This window comes from Hesperophylax consimilis, chromosome 7 (assembly GCF_061612785.1).
Source record: "Hesperophylax consimilis isolate HC1 chromosome 7, BYU_Hcon_1.0, whole genome shotgun sequence".
NCBI lineage: Eukaryota > Metazoa > Arthropoda > Insecta > Trichoptera > Limnephilidae > Hesperophylax > Hesperophylax consimilis.
Window position 1 is genome coordinate 39,647,450 of NC_142842.1, and position 18,052 is coordinate 39,665,501.

Consider the following 18,052-nt stretch of genomic DNA (forward strand, 5'->3'; position numbering starts at 1 on the left):
TTATTATTAAAAAAATGCAAATATAAGCGTAAAACCCTTCCGTATTGCTTCCATTACAAGGAGCAAACAAACATATTCTTGCTTTACATTTGATACATCAAATGATTTTCTGGCCGACTAACTTCCAACAACCCCAACCCTCTCCCGAACCCACAAATGATTACAGTGGATTAATTTTAATGCGGTTTCGATCGAACCCTCCTTCAGTTACTAAAAGTAGGATTCTTTATTATTTTCCTGTTCGCCTTTGCATTCCTCCCGCGCGGTGGGGGTGGCGGTACCCATTCTGGGTTCATCTCGCGCTGCTGATTCGTGATCAAATGAATCGAGAAATTATCTGAAAGATGCGAGAACGTTTCCGCAAATTAAAACAATATTCATTTCGATTATTATAACGGAGCGTCGACATTATAAATTCAGAGAAATATATTCTCATCAATTTAATTGTCTTAGGTTTAGGCCAATTTTTAGGCTTCAAAAGTGGGTGCCTATTTAAAAAAAACATGTTTTCTCTCTTTTAAATAATTTTTGAGAAAAAAATTTGTGTTTTTTTTTTACGATAAAAAATAAACATTTAAATGATTATATTCTCCCAATCTCTGATTTTGCCGCTTACTCAATTCTCAATACCTTTCCCAAGTGATGCGCGCTTCCTTGAAGAAGCGACGGCTGCTAATTACATTTAGGACAGAGGACTACGTATTGTTTTACATACATAAACAAGCACTCACAAATAGATAATGCGGAACTGGAAACCTACATGAGTACATAATACATTGTAAAAGCACATTGAGCAAAAATAGTATGTATCAGTAAAAATATTACTCCTCCGTCATACTTCCTGGATAGCAATAATAGCTGATAATAAATGGCTCGCCCCAGTTCGCCCCTACGATATACTCTTATATGTATTTTTTAATTCACATTTAATATTCTCAGAATTCAGAACTCTAAACGGTACAGTCTAGGCTTCATACTAAAACACTTTTTCCCCAGAAGACAAGGAGAGTTGGCTTTATAAAAAATAATTGAATCATATTATTGATTGATATCCAAATAACCAACTTAATTATGTACATTTTTATATTATGTCAGCCGCATCGGGTCGCAGCCATAGACGAATCGGTTACCAATAGAAAGGTGGCGTAATCTTCAAAGAATGGCGTCGACGGAAAACCCACCGGAAGGTCCGGAAGTCGTTAGCTGGCGTCTTTATCTATGGATAAACGCATTCAGCCCGAGACGGTCTTTTGTATTGATGTAATATTAGTCAATGAGGTACACCTAACTGAATTACTAAACATATGTGCTGGCAATCTGACATTGTCAGTCATAGAAGGACTACTTCATCAATTTTATATTACACGTTGATAAAATATATATTCACGTGGATAAAAATTATATACATACATGTCATATTATATAATACTTGCAGATTTATAGGGTTTTTTGTTGCTAGGCCCTGCAGGCGGCTTTTTAATTGACTTCACCCAATTTATTAAATTTCTCTGTTAGTAGAATTTTGCGCCATATGTATGTACAACAGCAATTATTAGAATGTGTGCAAAAAAATTCTTATCACTTATTCATTTTTATAACCAAATAAAAAACCTTTGGGAATGCTTACGTAATATATGTAAGTCGCGTAACTTAGTCCATTTGAAATAAACTGAAAGAATAAAAACTAATTTCCGCTAACTACAAAACTTCCAAGTAAGAACACTACTGCAAGTCGGAACTCAAGAAATTAAAGAACGCCGCTACATTTTTATACTTAGACATAAAATTAGAGTTTCTCTTCCCAAACCTGACCTCCTATAGCTATACCGCCCCTACACAATAAATCGCAATTTTTAATCGAACCAAATACAATATATAATATAATTACAATGTATAAATACAATTTATAATTAGAATATATAATATATCATTTTAGACACATTTTTTTGTTCACACAGGCCCAGCTCAAGTTTTTGAATTTTATAAAAGCCAAAAGGAACCGATTTAATAATCTTTTTCAATTTTTTTTTACTTTGGAAAAAGTTATGTTTGGTTAGACATTTGATTTAGTCATAGTTTGTGAAGTTTTCATGTTGGAAAACTTTTGATCCTAGAAAACGTTAATTTTCTGTAAAATTTCTTCTGGGAAAATACTCGTTAAAATTTTTTAAAGACCTTTTTCGATATCATGTGAAAATTGGTAAATGTATAGTAATAAGAAATAAGGAAGGATTATATATTAATAGGAAATTTCCATGTTGGGAAATTTATATTTTTTCCAAATAAATTCTTTGGAGAAAATTGGAAAATCGGATATTTTAGCCCGGAAATTGGTTAATTTTTATGAAAACATTTTTCTTTTTGATTATCGGTGAAGTTCTTTAAAGTTCTAGGAAATTTTTCTGACGTTTTTATGATTGATAATTATTAACGATTATTGGATAGTCTTTCATTTTCGTTGGAAAAATAGGACAGAAAAAGGGTCAGTATTTTTTTATAAAAACATTTATCTTTTTGGTATCATATGAAGCTTGGAAATTTTTCATGATGGGAAAATTTTATTTTTAAATCGGAAATTTGTTCGTAACATCGGTCGGAAAATGGGACGGGAAATTTTTATAAAAATATGATAATGATAATTTTTATATTGCGTGAAATTTAGAAATTTAAAAATAATATTTTTCTGAATAAAGAATCTTTCGGAAAATTGGACCTTTTAGCTCTAAAAATTGTTCGGAAAATGATTTGGGTTAAAATTGGTTTACGTTTAATTTGGTTATGAATACCAAAAAATATGTATAAGAAATTGAAGCTTTTCCTATCATTTCGCTTAAGTAGAATTAAAGAACAATAGTTATCTAATTACTTAAATAAATATAAACGTAAACTACAAAATAAAGATTGATAATTATATATATATATATATTTTTTTTTTTTATCTATCAATATAAAGTTTTTTTACTTTTATTTATCGACATCTGTCTCACTAGGGTAAACCTGTATAAAATTGTACACTCATAGAAATACTAGAAATATTATATGGCTAAGTCTATATATGACAGTTTCTCTTGATTATCTTTTTTAAAAACTACACACAAAATAAATTAAACCCACTTTTAAGTTTAATCAATCTATTTCTAGATTCGGGTTGACAAGCGATTTTTACGCCTATTGCCCATATTTGTGGTGATATAAAACATACTATAAATATAAATGATACATTTTTGGGATGTTTTCCAAATTCCACGATTCACATCACCTGAATCAGGCTGTGGGCTCGTGAAATTATTATTATTTTATTTTTTTTCATTAATAATTTTTCTGGTACATACATTGGTATAATTTTACAATAAATGAAACACTTTTTTTATATAAATAGTTAAAAAGTAAAGAATAATACATTTAGCAGATCTAGCAGCCAACAAAATCCCACATAGGCATCGCCAGTTCGTGGGTATACTTATGTGTTTATTAACAGTCAAAATTTTACTCACATACATACATTATCTTTGTAGAAGATTAGGAAAATAAAATTGAAAAAAAAAAATTGTGTTTACTGAATTACAATTCAAAATACATGATTGAAAAATATAAAAAAAAATTAAAAATGTTAAGTTTTACATCAGGTCAGATGTTACAGCAGGTCGGATGTTACGGCAATTAAATGTTTGTGTCAATGGTATTTATCCAAGACTTTATTGCATTTTTACATTATTTGTATTGAAAGGTTCACTAAGTTAAGCTTTGAGTTTTCGAAGATCGATTAAGAACTTTTATAAAAAAATACTTTGGGTTGTCGGCCTTCCTTTTTTAAGTTATGTGAATACCTAACAAGAGTCCTCAATGCTCCCAACCGTCTGGAGCCAGTGAGACTATGTCATCCCCAATTGGAGTATGTTGGTAGGTGATAGGGGAAGTAAACAGAGAAGAGGAAGATGGGGAAGTACCTGGCTATTAAATCTGAACACCAAACACGGCTAAAGCAATGACTTGAAATGTCAAGCGAAAAATAATAGTCACTGGAAAACCGTTTAATGTCAATCAACATTTCAATTAAAATCTATAAGGCAGAAATCTGCATATCTGTGAATCAAAAACTGTTAAACGGTAATCTCATGTGTCATTATTTTGAACAACATTTTAAACTCGTTAAGTCATTTTCATCGGGATCTATTAAAATCACGATGACTGAGATCGAAAACATTTGCCCATTACATTTTAGAATGCTTATTTTTTTAAATGTTAAAAATTCAACGAATACGGGTAGGTTAAGATAATATCTTCATTTTTGGGTCCCGTTGTATCTACCAAGATTAATTAGATATGACTTAATTTTAAAATTAGAAAGGATTACGCGGGTAGAACAATCCGAATATATTATCATTTTTTTTTAAATAATATAATTTTAAATTTTAAAAGAAATGAAGAGGCTTATCTGTGACGTTTTTCTGTGAAAAATGGGAAGATAAATTTCCCGGCCGAGTGACGTCATAAGAAAATTTGCATATCTTCTCCGTCGTAAAATGGCCGTGGCCATCTGTCAGCTATTTTATTAAGTTCGGGCGAAAGCTCTGGAAAACAAAGAGGACATCAACATGAATGATTGCCGGCGAGGATATGGGGAGAAGGTAGGGAGGAGCTGCTAGGGAGCGGCGCGGCTACGAACCTCAGACCTCGAAGGAAATATCCCTCCGACTCTTTAACTTTATATCTATGTTAATGTCACATTTTGTGCTGTATGTTTTTAAATAAATATAATGTATGGCCTATGGTCTACTGGCAACTTGTAATTAGCTCATTCTCTGGAAAAATTGACGACATAAATACGTTAAATTTTTAAAGTTTTTTTGTTGTGTATCAATCTTTCTTGTGGCCATATTTGAAATCAATATGTAATCCATAACAAAACCCAGACAAAATCGCAATTCAGTGTAATAAATTGTTATAAACAATAATAGACACTTTACCACCGTGGCAGGACTCGCCCTTTAACGTCAATGTGTATATTATGTAGTCAAATAATAATTATAGCTGACGCATGAAAAAAACATCTCAAACAACAGTCAGTACTCATTAGTAATCGTGCAAGACTTTCGTTTTTTTTAAAACCAAATAATTTATTTTTCCCAAAGCATAATGATGACCTATTTTAAACTTCACTCGCGTTTGAAACGGTGCGCGTAGAATACATTCCATTCCGGCCCTTTATAAAATGTACCTGCCCAACTACCCACAAATTAATAATAATGATATTATTTGACGAGTTTTGGCTGTTTGTTTGTTCACTCCGTCGCACTTCTCCCGTTAAGATTTCTCAGTCGAAATCGCGGCCGAGACCCAAGGAACAATAGAGCACCGTTTAATTATGAACCGTTGTAATTTCTGGCGGGTGAATTGGAATGGTTTCCTTTTGATAAGTTGTAATATAACCTTGTTCGCCGCTGATTTAATTTCCATTTACTTTCCTTCGTTTATTTCGGTTAAGCGGAATTAACTAGGAAAACCGTTTTCTTCGTGACATTCCTCACTTGCTGCTGGCTGCTGTACAACTGTACACAATACACATAATATATACCAGGTTGTCAGCGATTTCCGCCAGTTTGTCCAAGTCCCGATAGGTTGAGACAGTCGGTAGGAATAGCTCGCATGTTGTTAGGTGGCCGTTGTAACCACAGCGTCTTGAAGGGTTCCACGCTGATGACGGTATGTCCTGCCTAATTGTAGGACGATTTATTATTTCCCAGCTCAGACACTTCACGTCAGTTTTGTTCATGGTTTTACCAAAAATACTATATTTTTTAAATGATTACAGTGTTCACAACACTTTACCGATTGTTACTAAATTTAGCCATATTTAACGACAGAATATGTTCCAAATAAGCAATAAACAAAACACGTGAAAAACATAAAATTACTTCAAAACGTGAAATAAAGTGGAATTAAAAATCTTTTGTAATAATAAGTTGGCATTTAATAAAAAATCGTTTTTTATATGGCAAAATACGGTTGATAAACACTGAAATGAATTTAATAACAAATTTCATGAAATTCTTTAATTAAAAATAAAATACTTGATATCAGAAAGCTATTCATTAAAAAAAATATTCACATAAATTGCATAAAATCGTCACCTTCCCACATATCTCCCTCCCATAACACTAGAGCTAAATCTAACAATCATTTACAAGTGCCAAAAATTAAATCCACTCTTGCTAAAAAACATGAATCTTACTTCTCTCCTTCCATATTCAACATTTCTTTAAAAGAAACACAACATATAACTCAAACCAACAGAAAATATACATATAAAAACTTTAATACATGGTTAATGAACAAAAATAGAAGTTGCATTAACAAGTTACTTGCAAACCGTCCGTTTTAATAAACTTCATTTTTGAGTAAATGTAATTTTTAAACCGAAAATTGTTTCTAATGTGTCTCCCATATATTGAATACTCTTTTTCTCTCTCTCATTTTTTTTCTTTTTTCTTTGTTGCAGTTTTTTCTTTCCTTCTTGCATTGTATTTATTATGGGTACATCATTTATGTTAAGCAATTGAGCGTATTATTATTTCATTTATTTTTATTTTTACACCTAAACAAGCTATTTTACTGTATCTAATGTTTTAAATGCAATTGCTAGCATTTTTCCTACTTATTTTTATTTTTAAATACAAATTTACTCAATACATATGATTTTATGGGGTACTCCATCTCAGTAAGAACTCCCACACTAACGTTACAGAAGAAGTACAGAGGTACAATACAGAAAATACACCTACATTAAGTACAGAAGTACAATACAGAAATACACCTACACGAAGTACAGAAGTAGGTTCAGACAATAGAAATGCTTCATTTATCCGTGTATCATCATCACGCCGCACATCCCAGGTGCTCTTTGCTAACTCCGGTCGAATAGCAATAGAAATTTATAAAATAATTACATCTTCAACACAAAATCCCTAAAGTTTGGTTAGGTTAGGTTAGAGTTTGAAGGAAGCGTGGTTTATGTCGAGTCGGAAATCTCCTCTATCAGAAACACTTGTAGAATTATTTTACAGCTTAACTTTAAAGACTTCCAGGGTAGATAAACGCACCCAATCTCGTGTAAATCTTCCAATTCTGCGTCCCATAAACCTTCATCCCTTAGCGATTGTTTCAACTTCCAGAAGTAGCGGATATTCCGGGCGATACGTCTTGCTTCTAAGCCACCCCTCCACCCGCAACCCTTCACTTGTGAGGAGATTCACTGAAACAAAATACAACTGAATTCGACGCAGCCATTAGTTTTACATGTAAAAAAAACAACTAGAAAAAGTGTTAATATCTATAACACAATGATTTCAATTAACTGGTCAGTGGTTGAGTGGGCATAGCGCTTGGGTCTCACCCGAGCGTCGCGTGTTCGATTCCTCGGCTGGCCAAGTCCTCCATCACAACACAAGTAACATTTTCGGCTTTCTGTGGTGGTAGTAGGAGATTTTCAAACATTGTTGGGTTATTCGTAACCTGGGAATGTTTGTCTTTCTTTAAAAAAAAAAAAAAAAAAAAAAAAAAAAAAAAAAAAAAAAAAAAAAAAAAAAAAAAAAAAAAAAAAAAAAAACTGACCGTTATTAAATAAAATGCAAGTACAATGGATAAATACGGCGTATTTTATATGCCATTACATATTATTATGAAAACTTCGCCAAGTGCCTCTTTATTTTTCTAATCTATTAGAATAATAAATAAGTTGTGCTGTTAGAGGGTGTTAACTGTTCAGTCAGAAAAATACCGTAATATTATGTTTTGGTGCGTTCACCTGGCGGCTTCTTCGCGTCAAAACAGATGAAGAAAAAAAGTTTCCTAATCTTATTCTAGCCATTGATCAACACGTAGCTGTTCCCCAGAAAAGAACTATATCTGTCCATTTAGCGGCTATAACTGTTGACTTCAAGTTTTTGTTATCTTTTTTTATATTATTCTTAGTGACCATGTTTTTAAAAGTAATTTGTTTCGAACAACTGTTCAGAATCGACTAGTTTGGAGTTGGAATGGTGACGTAACTCAATGGAAGATCAATTCGTCCTAGAGGTTCTCTCTCTCTCTCTCTCTCTCACGGTCGATTTGCAATCTGGAGTTAATTCCTCTGAAAGTTCTTTGTTCACAACGGTTAACCCCTGCCTACTGCATAAAGCTAAACTTACTACTTATTACATTTAAAAAACAAAACTATTAATTCCTCGTTTTATTTTCCAAACCACTTTTTGCATTGAAACCAACGTAGTTTTCATCTGGAATTTACAATAATTTATTATAGATTAACCCCTCAGCCTCTTATATGACCTGGCGTTTGTAAGTACATTATACAAGTATTTTTTTCTATTGTATAAATACGTGATTTTCAGGGCCTTAGGAAGAGATTTTCAGTTTGGCTCAAACGTGTACCTCCACTAGATTCCTCGAATAAAAACCTATAAATAGCCACAGTGAAGAATTCGCGCCGTCGTATAACATTCGGTTAACTTAAAATAAATAAAATTGTATTAACAAGTTAAAAAGTGATGTTACAATTTTCTTGTAAAGTCCTAAAACAAAAGGACTGTGTTTTGAAAGTTCCGTGTTCTGTCAATTTTTTCTACGTCTGGAGAAAACAATAATTAAAATGTGTGAGCGTTTTTCATGTTTACTATTGAGCTAGCACGACCGCATTTAGATTTGGTGTTAGTCGACTGCCGATAGCACACCCTGACTCTTCAATGCCGTTGACAGTTGAAATCAACTAAAGTATATACTAGATATAATATTATAAGACCCGTCAATGCCGTTGACAGTCGACAGTCGACATCGACTAAAGTATATACCGGATGTAATATTATAAAACAGCGTTCGGGATTACTAATTATAAAACTATCTTTATAAAATGAATGTGACCTTCTCCCAAGACTCGTAAATCGCACATAACACGCCTGATACCTGATATCACACCAGGAGATTGATGACGCAGATATAAATGTTGGCAAACGAAGATTTGTCTTGTTCCGCGACGTAACCTTTATACATTAACACAAATAAACTCTTAACCGGGCACACTTGAAGAGCCAGACACGGAAGATTAAAATATTAGTTGCATATGAAAACAAAACCCCAGGAAACTGGTAAGGTTGGATTACTAGTTACTATCAAGATGACAAATATTTATTTACCAAGCGAATAATTCTGGGAGAGAGCAACGAGTTTGGCATTAGAAATTAACTATAATATATAAAATAAATAAAAAACTCTCTATAAATCTTGTACATCTGAATTCTGAATGTCACGAAGCGGTAAAATCTCTCCAACATGCAACGGTGAGCTCTGGCGGCATTTGCGATGGTGAGCTCTGGCGGCATTTGCAACGGTGAGCTGTGGCGGCATTTGCCTATTTATTAAGCCTATTTTGTCTGGAATTCTATAGGTTTAAAACTTTATAGATTTCGCAAATATAAATATAAAAATAGTTATGTGATAGGGCTTTTTTGTATTTATTTATTCATTTACTTAGATTTTATTTATTTATTGATGAATTTACGGCTATGTTTTTTCAATCATATCTAACTGCAGAGTCTAGTGTTGACGTATTTTTATCTCTGCATCAAATTAATAAAAAACCACAAAAAAACAAAAGTGAACTGAGCTTAAAGTACTCGACTATCCCAAATCAAAGACCGTTCATCAAACCATTGCATTTTTATCTTGTGAAGTGGCTCTTTTTCAGTGTTTTTGTCTTAACAAAATACTGACACGAACTGTCAACCTATTTTGAAACAAGCCAGGCTCCATAAAACACAAAAGTGCATTCTTTAAAGAAACTAACGTCATATCACATCATATAATCAATATTATCCATCGCGAAATAAACTTTTTTTATATTAAATTCACCATGAATACACAGTGCATCGAATGTGATAATCCATCTGATTTCATATCTTGTAAAAACGTCTACCATCTCATTACATTATCATCATTAGAAAGTCACAATGGAAATGCAAAAAAAATACTCAAAGAATGTAAAAAATAACAAAGGTAAAACTTTTTTATGTGAGGTGTTAAATGATCAAGAGCCATCTATCGTCAAACACGCCAAGCAGACAATAAAACCATCAAAATCTGCAAGCATTCAGTCAAGCGGTACTGAAAAATTTCCTACTTCAACCATAGATGGCGTAAATCAAAATAAAGCTCTTCTCACTTCTGAATTATTTGCAAAGAAACTATCCAATTTTAATAGGAATTTGTGGAAAAAAAACTTGACTCATATACTTTAAAATATGAATCAATCATCTCGCAAAACAAAGAAATCATAAATTCAATTCAATTTATATCTGATCAACACGATGAATTAAAAAAGCGAATAGTCGAGATTGAAACATCACAGAAAAAACGAGTCAATACTGATATAATGGAAGTAAATAGGTATAATTTTGTCCCACAAAACACTATTTCGAAACAAGACTAGACAATTTATATACTAGAGTACTATAGTCAAATATGCAACATAATATAAGAGGTGTTAATGAATCAAGCGTTCAAAATAATATGGAAGTACATAAAAAAATCCAAAATTATCAACTACAAAGATGCTGCCACACCATTACAGTCTGAAATAACTACAGATTGGGACCAAAATATTGAGAAAAAAATCCCAGGTCCATTATGTCGACGTTCAACAATCAAGCTCGCGATGAATTCCTAAACAAAATAAAGAATTACAAGAAATCTACTACGATCAACACTAATAAACTAAACCTTGGGTTATCGCAAGAAAACAGACGCATTTATGTATCCGAACATTTAACACCAAAAGCAAAATTATTACTATCTCAAATATAAAAATTTGCAAGAGATAACAATTTCAAACACTCTTGGTCGAATTCAGGACATTTTTTACTGAGACAAACTGATACCTCCAAAATTATTACAATAACCAATGTCCTGGATCTCGATCAAGAAAAACGTCAATTATGACTAATGATGCAAGTGATTTCATCGCGTGCTTCATCACTAGATTAACATCGCCAGTTTCAACAGTGATTTCATCTCGTGCTTCATCACTAGATTAACATCGCCAGTTTCAACAGTGATTTCATCTCGTGCTTCATCACTAGATTAACATCGCCAGGTTCAACAGTGATTTCATTACGTGTTTCATTGTCATGTATTAGAACAGGCACTGCCTATAAAGAAACTAATGTCGATTGCTTTGTTAACTGGGCCATAATGTATTCACGCCTATATTGCAGCTTTTCCTAGCCGTACATTTTACTTGTCAATATCATTGTGCATATATCCAATATACATGTATCATTATTTGGCCTAATATGTAACTTATAAATAAATAAATTTTAAAAATTACATTATTCATTCAAATTAACATAAAAATACTAAAATAAATAATTATTAATTTTCTTTGTGCTTTTTCTGATTCTATATTCATTTTTTTGTTTCCGTATTTTTATTTTATTTTATTTACTATACATATCTTATTTATTAATTTAAACGCCTTAATGGGCTTTTACATTATATATAATAAATAAGAAACAATAAGAGATCTTGGAGTAATACTAGATTCTAAAATGTTATTTAGGGATCATATAACCAATTGCTTCAACGATGTCGAGGTATTGCTCTTTGCAGATGACATCAAACTGTACAAGAAAATAACTGATATAAATCATTGCCATATTCTACAGTCAAATATTAGTAAGTTTAGAGATTGGTGTGTTCAAAATAATTTATTTTTAAATGTAGTAAAATGCAAAACCTTGACTTTCTTCAGAAACAAAAATCCTGTTTTATTCGAATATTCCATCAATAACATAACTTTAGAAAGAGTCACGGAAATGAGAGATCTTGGAATTATTTTGGACGAAAAACTAAGTTTCACCAATCATATCCATCAAATTGTGAACAAAGGTATGAAAACACTAGGCTTCGTATTAAGAACAACTAAAAACTTTAATTCTTTACAAGCCATTAAACTATTATACGTATCTCTAGTAAGAAGTCTAATTGAATATAACTCAGTAGTTTGGTCTCCATCTTACAAAATTCACATTAACAACATTGAGCGAATACAAAAAAAATTTCTACGTTTTATAAATTTTAAATTAAATATCCCTGTCGAAGACTTAAAATACAATTTCTTATTAAATACTCTAAAAATACATACATTAGAAGATATACGTAAAATAAACGATTTAACGTTCTTATTCAAAATACTTAACTCTAAATTCGACTGTTATGAACTCCTGCAACTTATAAACATACATACACCCACAGTAACAACACGACAAAATACAATATTCTACAGCAGCACACATAAGCGTAACTACATTGCCCACTCTCCGATACAACGACTTCACACCATGGGAAATCATTACTTGGGTGATGTTGACATATTCAATACCAACTTGGCAAGTTTTGTGGATCATTTAAAACATTTATTTCAACAATACTCCTAAACACATCATGTAAACCTACAAATAGCTGTAATTTTCTGTTTTTGTTTCTTGTGTTTGTATGACTTGTTGCATAGCTTTTATCAAATGTAATTTTATTCTTATTTTTTATGTTTCAAAGTATCTGTCAAATTAAAATTATACTACCAACCATGTAAAAGCCCTCTGGGCGTTAAATAAATAAATAAATAAAATAAAATAAAAATAAAATATTGAAAATATTCTAAAAAAAAGCTTATAAGCAATTGGGTTTCATTATTCGCATTACAAAGCCTTTTACGGTAGCACACACCCTAATTCTGTTATATATGTCATATGTACGGTCACAACTAGAATTCGCCTCAGTAATTTGGAATCCTCAATATCAATCATATATTGATCGCATTGAAAATATTCAGAACAAATTTATGAAACACCCATCGTATCATTTTAGTGACCATCGATTTGTACCTGTCACTTTATATAAACGCAGAAAAATCTCTGATGCATTATTCTTACACAAAATCGTGAACTGCCTTGTTGATTCATCATATCTGTTAGAAAGGATTGCATTTCGTTGCCCCAAGCAAAACACCAGATCGAACGATTTATTTAGAATACCACATTGTAAATCCAAATACGCGCGAAACTCTGTAATAGTACGTATCTGTGAAACTCACAATGCCTCTAGAAATGTAGACATTTTCAACCATAACTTGATATCATATAAAATTCAGCTTAATAATTTAATAAATTAAAATACTTTTATTTTATTCGATTTTTTTTGTTGTGAAAAATACATTATTATCACCCGTAGTGAATAGTATAGCTATGCGAAAAGTTATATTTTTTTCTATTTGTTTTTAATTTTATGTATTTCTTTATTATGTTTATTTTTTTTCCATTTAATATGTTGTGTAGGTAAAAAATACTAAATCAACATTTAACTCAATGGAACTTAATTGGTCTAGAACATATATGAATGTTTATTGTTATAATTTTTTACTGTACGACTGTTTGCTTCCTAAATAAAAAGAAATAAAATAAAAAAATAAAATAAAATATATATTTTACATTATTTACTTCATAATACAGTGACAACAGAAGGTTTTTTATTTTTAAAACATCAACACAAAAATAACAATTTTTTTAAGTTCACAACATATCTACAGGAAATTTAAGTATGCTACATAAAAGTGTCATTCAGGTATCTCTTGAACACAGGCAAACTTATATTAAATATGTCGATATTTGAGGGGAATTTGTTTCCAAGTGTGTGAAAGCGAGAAATAGGTGCATGTATGTGATAGTTGGTACTAAAGTTATTGTTGCAGAATAATATAGTTGCTCGAGTAGGTACTCTGAAATCTAGGTCTAGTTTGTAGTGAATAATCTTAAATAAAAAAGTACTTCTGTTTTCTAGGGAATGTATTTTAAGTGTATTTAGTAAGAATGTATAGTTTATATGTTGAATAGGCATGTGTAATTTGAAGTTAATAAATCGTAAAAATTTGTGCTGCACACATTCATTATTTTTTATATGAATCTGGTAGTATGGGGACCACACTATTGAATAGGGAATTCTCTTCACACCAAAAAATCACTTATTATTAATTATTCACATGTAGAAACACTTCAGACACAAGAATACATAGTTTTTATAATTTTCAAAAATCATTTATTAAAGTTATAATGACTTTAAAAACAGGCGCGAACGAAATATTTCAATGCAGCTAAAAACGCCCGGTGATTGATCAAGCGTTCAAGGGCGAACGATGACGTCACTGTTGACCGGCCCGAGTAGATCCTGCAAACCGATGGCGGCAGCGGCGGCAAAGGTGTGACGTAGCGGTCAAGATGGCGCATGACCGTTTTCAGAGCCGAAATAGAACGCAATTTTTAAAACAACTACAAAAAATTGAAAATGCATTTAAAAAAGAGGCACATAATAAAATAATTATCTTTATTGAAATAAATTATTTACAAAATGCACGAGAATTCCCTATTGTATTCTAAGAAGCAGCAAGCTGCGTAGGTACTAGCGACAGATACACGATTGTTATAACCTCCAACGAGTCGAAGCCTTTGATGGTTCTCATTATAAATCCCATCTTATGCACATGATTCAAAATAGTAATGCTATGTGATATTTTTACTAAATTTATAAATATAAAGTATATTGCTAAAAGAACCCGTGCAAAAACTCACTGTAATTATGTAACATTAATAAATAAAAACGTATACTTCTATGTAATCGGTACGTTTATATCCTCGAAGGTTTAATGAATCACACGATAACGTTACAGCCATAAAAATGACGTAGGACACAATCGGTTTCGCCTTGATGATATCGCTATTCAGAATCGTCACGTTGCTTGAAATTGATTTAGATATGTTTTGCAGCTAGATAGACAGGTATCCCCACCTCTGTCCCCTTTTCACTGCCTTCATACTCACAAATTCCAGAAATTGGGATTGGCGTAGTTCCTGTCGCTCCCGTTAGTTTAGATTCTTGTACGCAGTGGCCTGCACAGAGTTTTCACAAAGGAAAACGGCGAACTACTCCCTTCACTCTTTTTTAGACTGTTTTTTACTTGATTTAAAAAAAAAATGCTCCCTACGTACAAATTTTCACTTAGATTGGTAGCCGATTTTGTTCGAATTTCATATGCTTAATCATTTATCTTTGCATATATTACACGCCTATACTGGATGTGGATATGTGAAATTATCGTATTTTTTCGGCTAAACAAACAAAGACAATATTCTGAAATAAATTCAACACATAATATTATCATTATTTCGTTAGTAAAGTTACACTCATTTATAGGTACCGAAAGAATAGATGACACTGATTGCTATATATATATATATATATATATATTTAGCAATCAGTGTCATCTGCCATTACCGTCGCAATTTGTCCTGAAAAGCTCTGCCTATTTAGACACTAACACGAACGAGTTAGTGTCTAAATAGAGAATAGTCTCTTTTGAATGCACACACGGTACACATGTACAAATTGTATGTAGTATAAATTAAACATTGAATACTCTGACGTGAGCGCCAATTGGCATACTAAGTTTCTGTTTTTGACACGTTACAGTATGCGGTCTCGTTACGGTGATCTTTCTCTGTGATTCGTAGCTGGAACTTCGCACGTATTTGAAAGTATAGATTGATTTCTTGTATCAGCTTAAAAATAAAATTGAATGTGAAATATTTCAGTAAGTCACCAATATTGAAATAGTAATGACGTCATTCCGATGAAAATGGAATATTCCAATGACGGATACATCCATACAATATATTATAAAATAAAGTTGCATTAATATTTAGATATGTCCCCCAAGGAGCGTGAAGACTGGCGAGGACACAGACTCTCCAATAACCTTCATACGCCGAGCACTTGTCAATGGCATCAATTTAAATTGTTTGAACTTAAATTATTTGAAACACGCTGAAAGTAATAAATCGCGAGCATACCCCACCGTATCAACATTATCCCAGAACTCGGATCAACATTAAAATTCGTTCCACGCACCCCTTCTGTAAATCCGATTTTGTTCCGAGAACCAATTTTCCGGAAGGTTAATTTTACCATAAGAACTGCACAGTCCATACTTCTATACCAGGGCTGGGCACAGTACGGTCTGCGGCCCGCTTTTTAGTTTAGTTAGTAATTCTTAGGTTACTGCTGATAGCTCGGTTGTAACGTCTAATTTATCACTATCGGAGAAATTAAAAGGGAGACTATACTTCTTCAATCAGTTCGCATTCACGTTTATTGTTTCTATATTAATTTGTGATCTCAATCAAATCGACATTTTCACTAATGTTCATTAAAATCTAAATTACTCAACAAATCGCTTCCGATCGATATTTATACCCAGCAAATAAATTTCTTTAAGAGTGAGGAATTACCAAGACTGCTCAAATGTTTGGCCAGCACTGCCCTAGCAGTATACTCTAGCAGTCTGCTGCTCCAGATCAAAGCACTCATGCGCATATGAAGACATTCAACGCATTACAGAGCTAGAAACTGTTTTAAACTATTCTTCGATTACTTTTCCAAGACTTTTCTGTAAAGGAACTATCTGTCGTATCCGGCCACGTTTCTATTGTTCCTAGTTATATCGTTTTCTTTAACACGTAATGACACCTACACCAACTCATATTTTGTGAATCAATCTGAAATCCCTGAGTAAACTGAAGATTTAATAAGACAGAAATAATATCACGATCCCCCCTCATCGCCACCGCCTCCGCCCTGCGATCGCAGAAACCTTCAGATTAATAATACTTTACCTCGGGGGCATGTCGGGCCATCGCTGTCATCCCTATTACTTGCTTCTCCCAAAACATAATTCGATATTCTTTTGAGTCGTCAGCGATCGCCGCCAGGGGCGCTAGTGACAGATCATAGAAACCATAGACAATGGAATATGCCTATTATAATAGAGAATACCAACCTCTCTATAATATAAATAAATAACTATGTGGAAGGCTATCCTCGGGGCGGGTGAATAGGCGGGCTCCCATTGGGCGAGATTTTCCGGGTAAATTTGTCTTTAGGTTTGTGTTTTGCGGAATAAACATAACCGTGTTTGTTGTGATAAGAAATGCACATATTTGTATAACGGATTAGGTGTGATGCGTAATGGAGAGGTGTATTATAGGTTTATATATATGTTTGTTTTGTTGAATTAGGCCGTTTGTTATATTACATTAATTTGTCTGTTTTTTGCAGATCAATGCGGAAAGTGTCGCGCTGGAACAAAAAGACTGAACCTCAACAAGTATTGCAACAGAGATTACGGTAAGTACCTACCTTTATGAAATAATACTACTTGCAATACTTTATCGTTTTAATATAATGCATAAAGTGGCTTGGATTTACCCAATGCGACTCGGTTTTAACCGAATGCAATTTTACAATAGGAAATTGTATTAGAAAGTTTTAGACATTTTATTCCAATTTCTTTGTTTATTAATATCATTGATAAAGGTATCTTAAATAAACAAAAAAAAAACATTGACCCAAGCAAGCATTCGCATACCGTGGTATAAGTGTTTGAGTCCAAAATGACCTACTCTGATACTTTCTTAGGTACTCGCGGAATATTTAACTGTAAGAATTAAATAAGAGATAAATATGAGCGTTTTGCTTTAATATTATATTGTATGTATGGGGGAAAGTGTGCATACATACCCACATAATTTATACTTACCCCATCAGACAAAAATAAAATCTACGTAAATAAAAATGTAAGTGTTCGTTTGTTCAAAATCTCAAATCTCCGAAAGTTCCTCACCAATTGCTTCGAAATTTCGACACTTCGCTGTTAATGTCTGTCTCGGGCGCCTCCCACTTCTTTCACCATCACTACTGTATACCACAATGTTACTGTTGAAAAACTACATTACATCGACTTTAACTTGACTCCATATCTCATTCCGGTGCAGAGATATTGCTACAAGTATTCCTCGGGCGTACCCGACTTCTTCTATTACCATTTAAATATTATAAAAAACAAACTTTGAAATTTACATACATTTCGAGTTTTGCGAGCACAAACATACGTAGATTA

At 32.5% G+C, this 18,052-nt stretch overlaps 1 protein-coding gene across 1 annotated transcript in view; it reads left to right on the top strand.

Moving 5' to 3' along the window:
- Positions 1–18,052, top strand: part of LOC149422747 (netrin-1-like) — a 446,444-nt gene that overhangs the window by 413,458 nt on the left and 14,934 nt on the right. Inside the window, exon 5 of the mRNA XM_089633494.1 lies at positions 17,212–17,280. Within this exon, the coding sequence (XP_089489620.1) occupies positions 17,212–17,280 (69 nt within the window). The remainder of the gene's footprint in view (positions 1–17,211; positions 17,281–18,052) is intronic.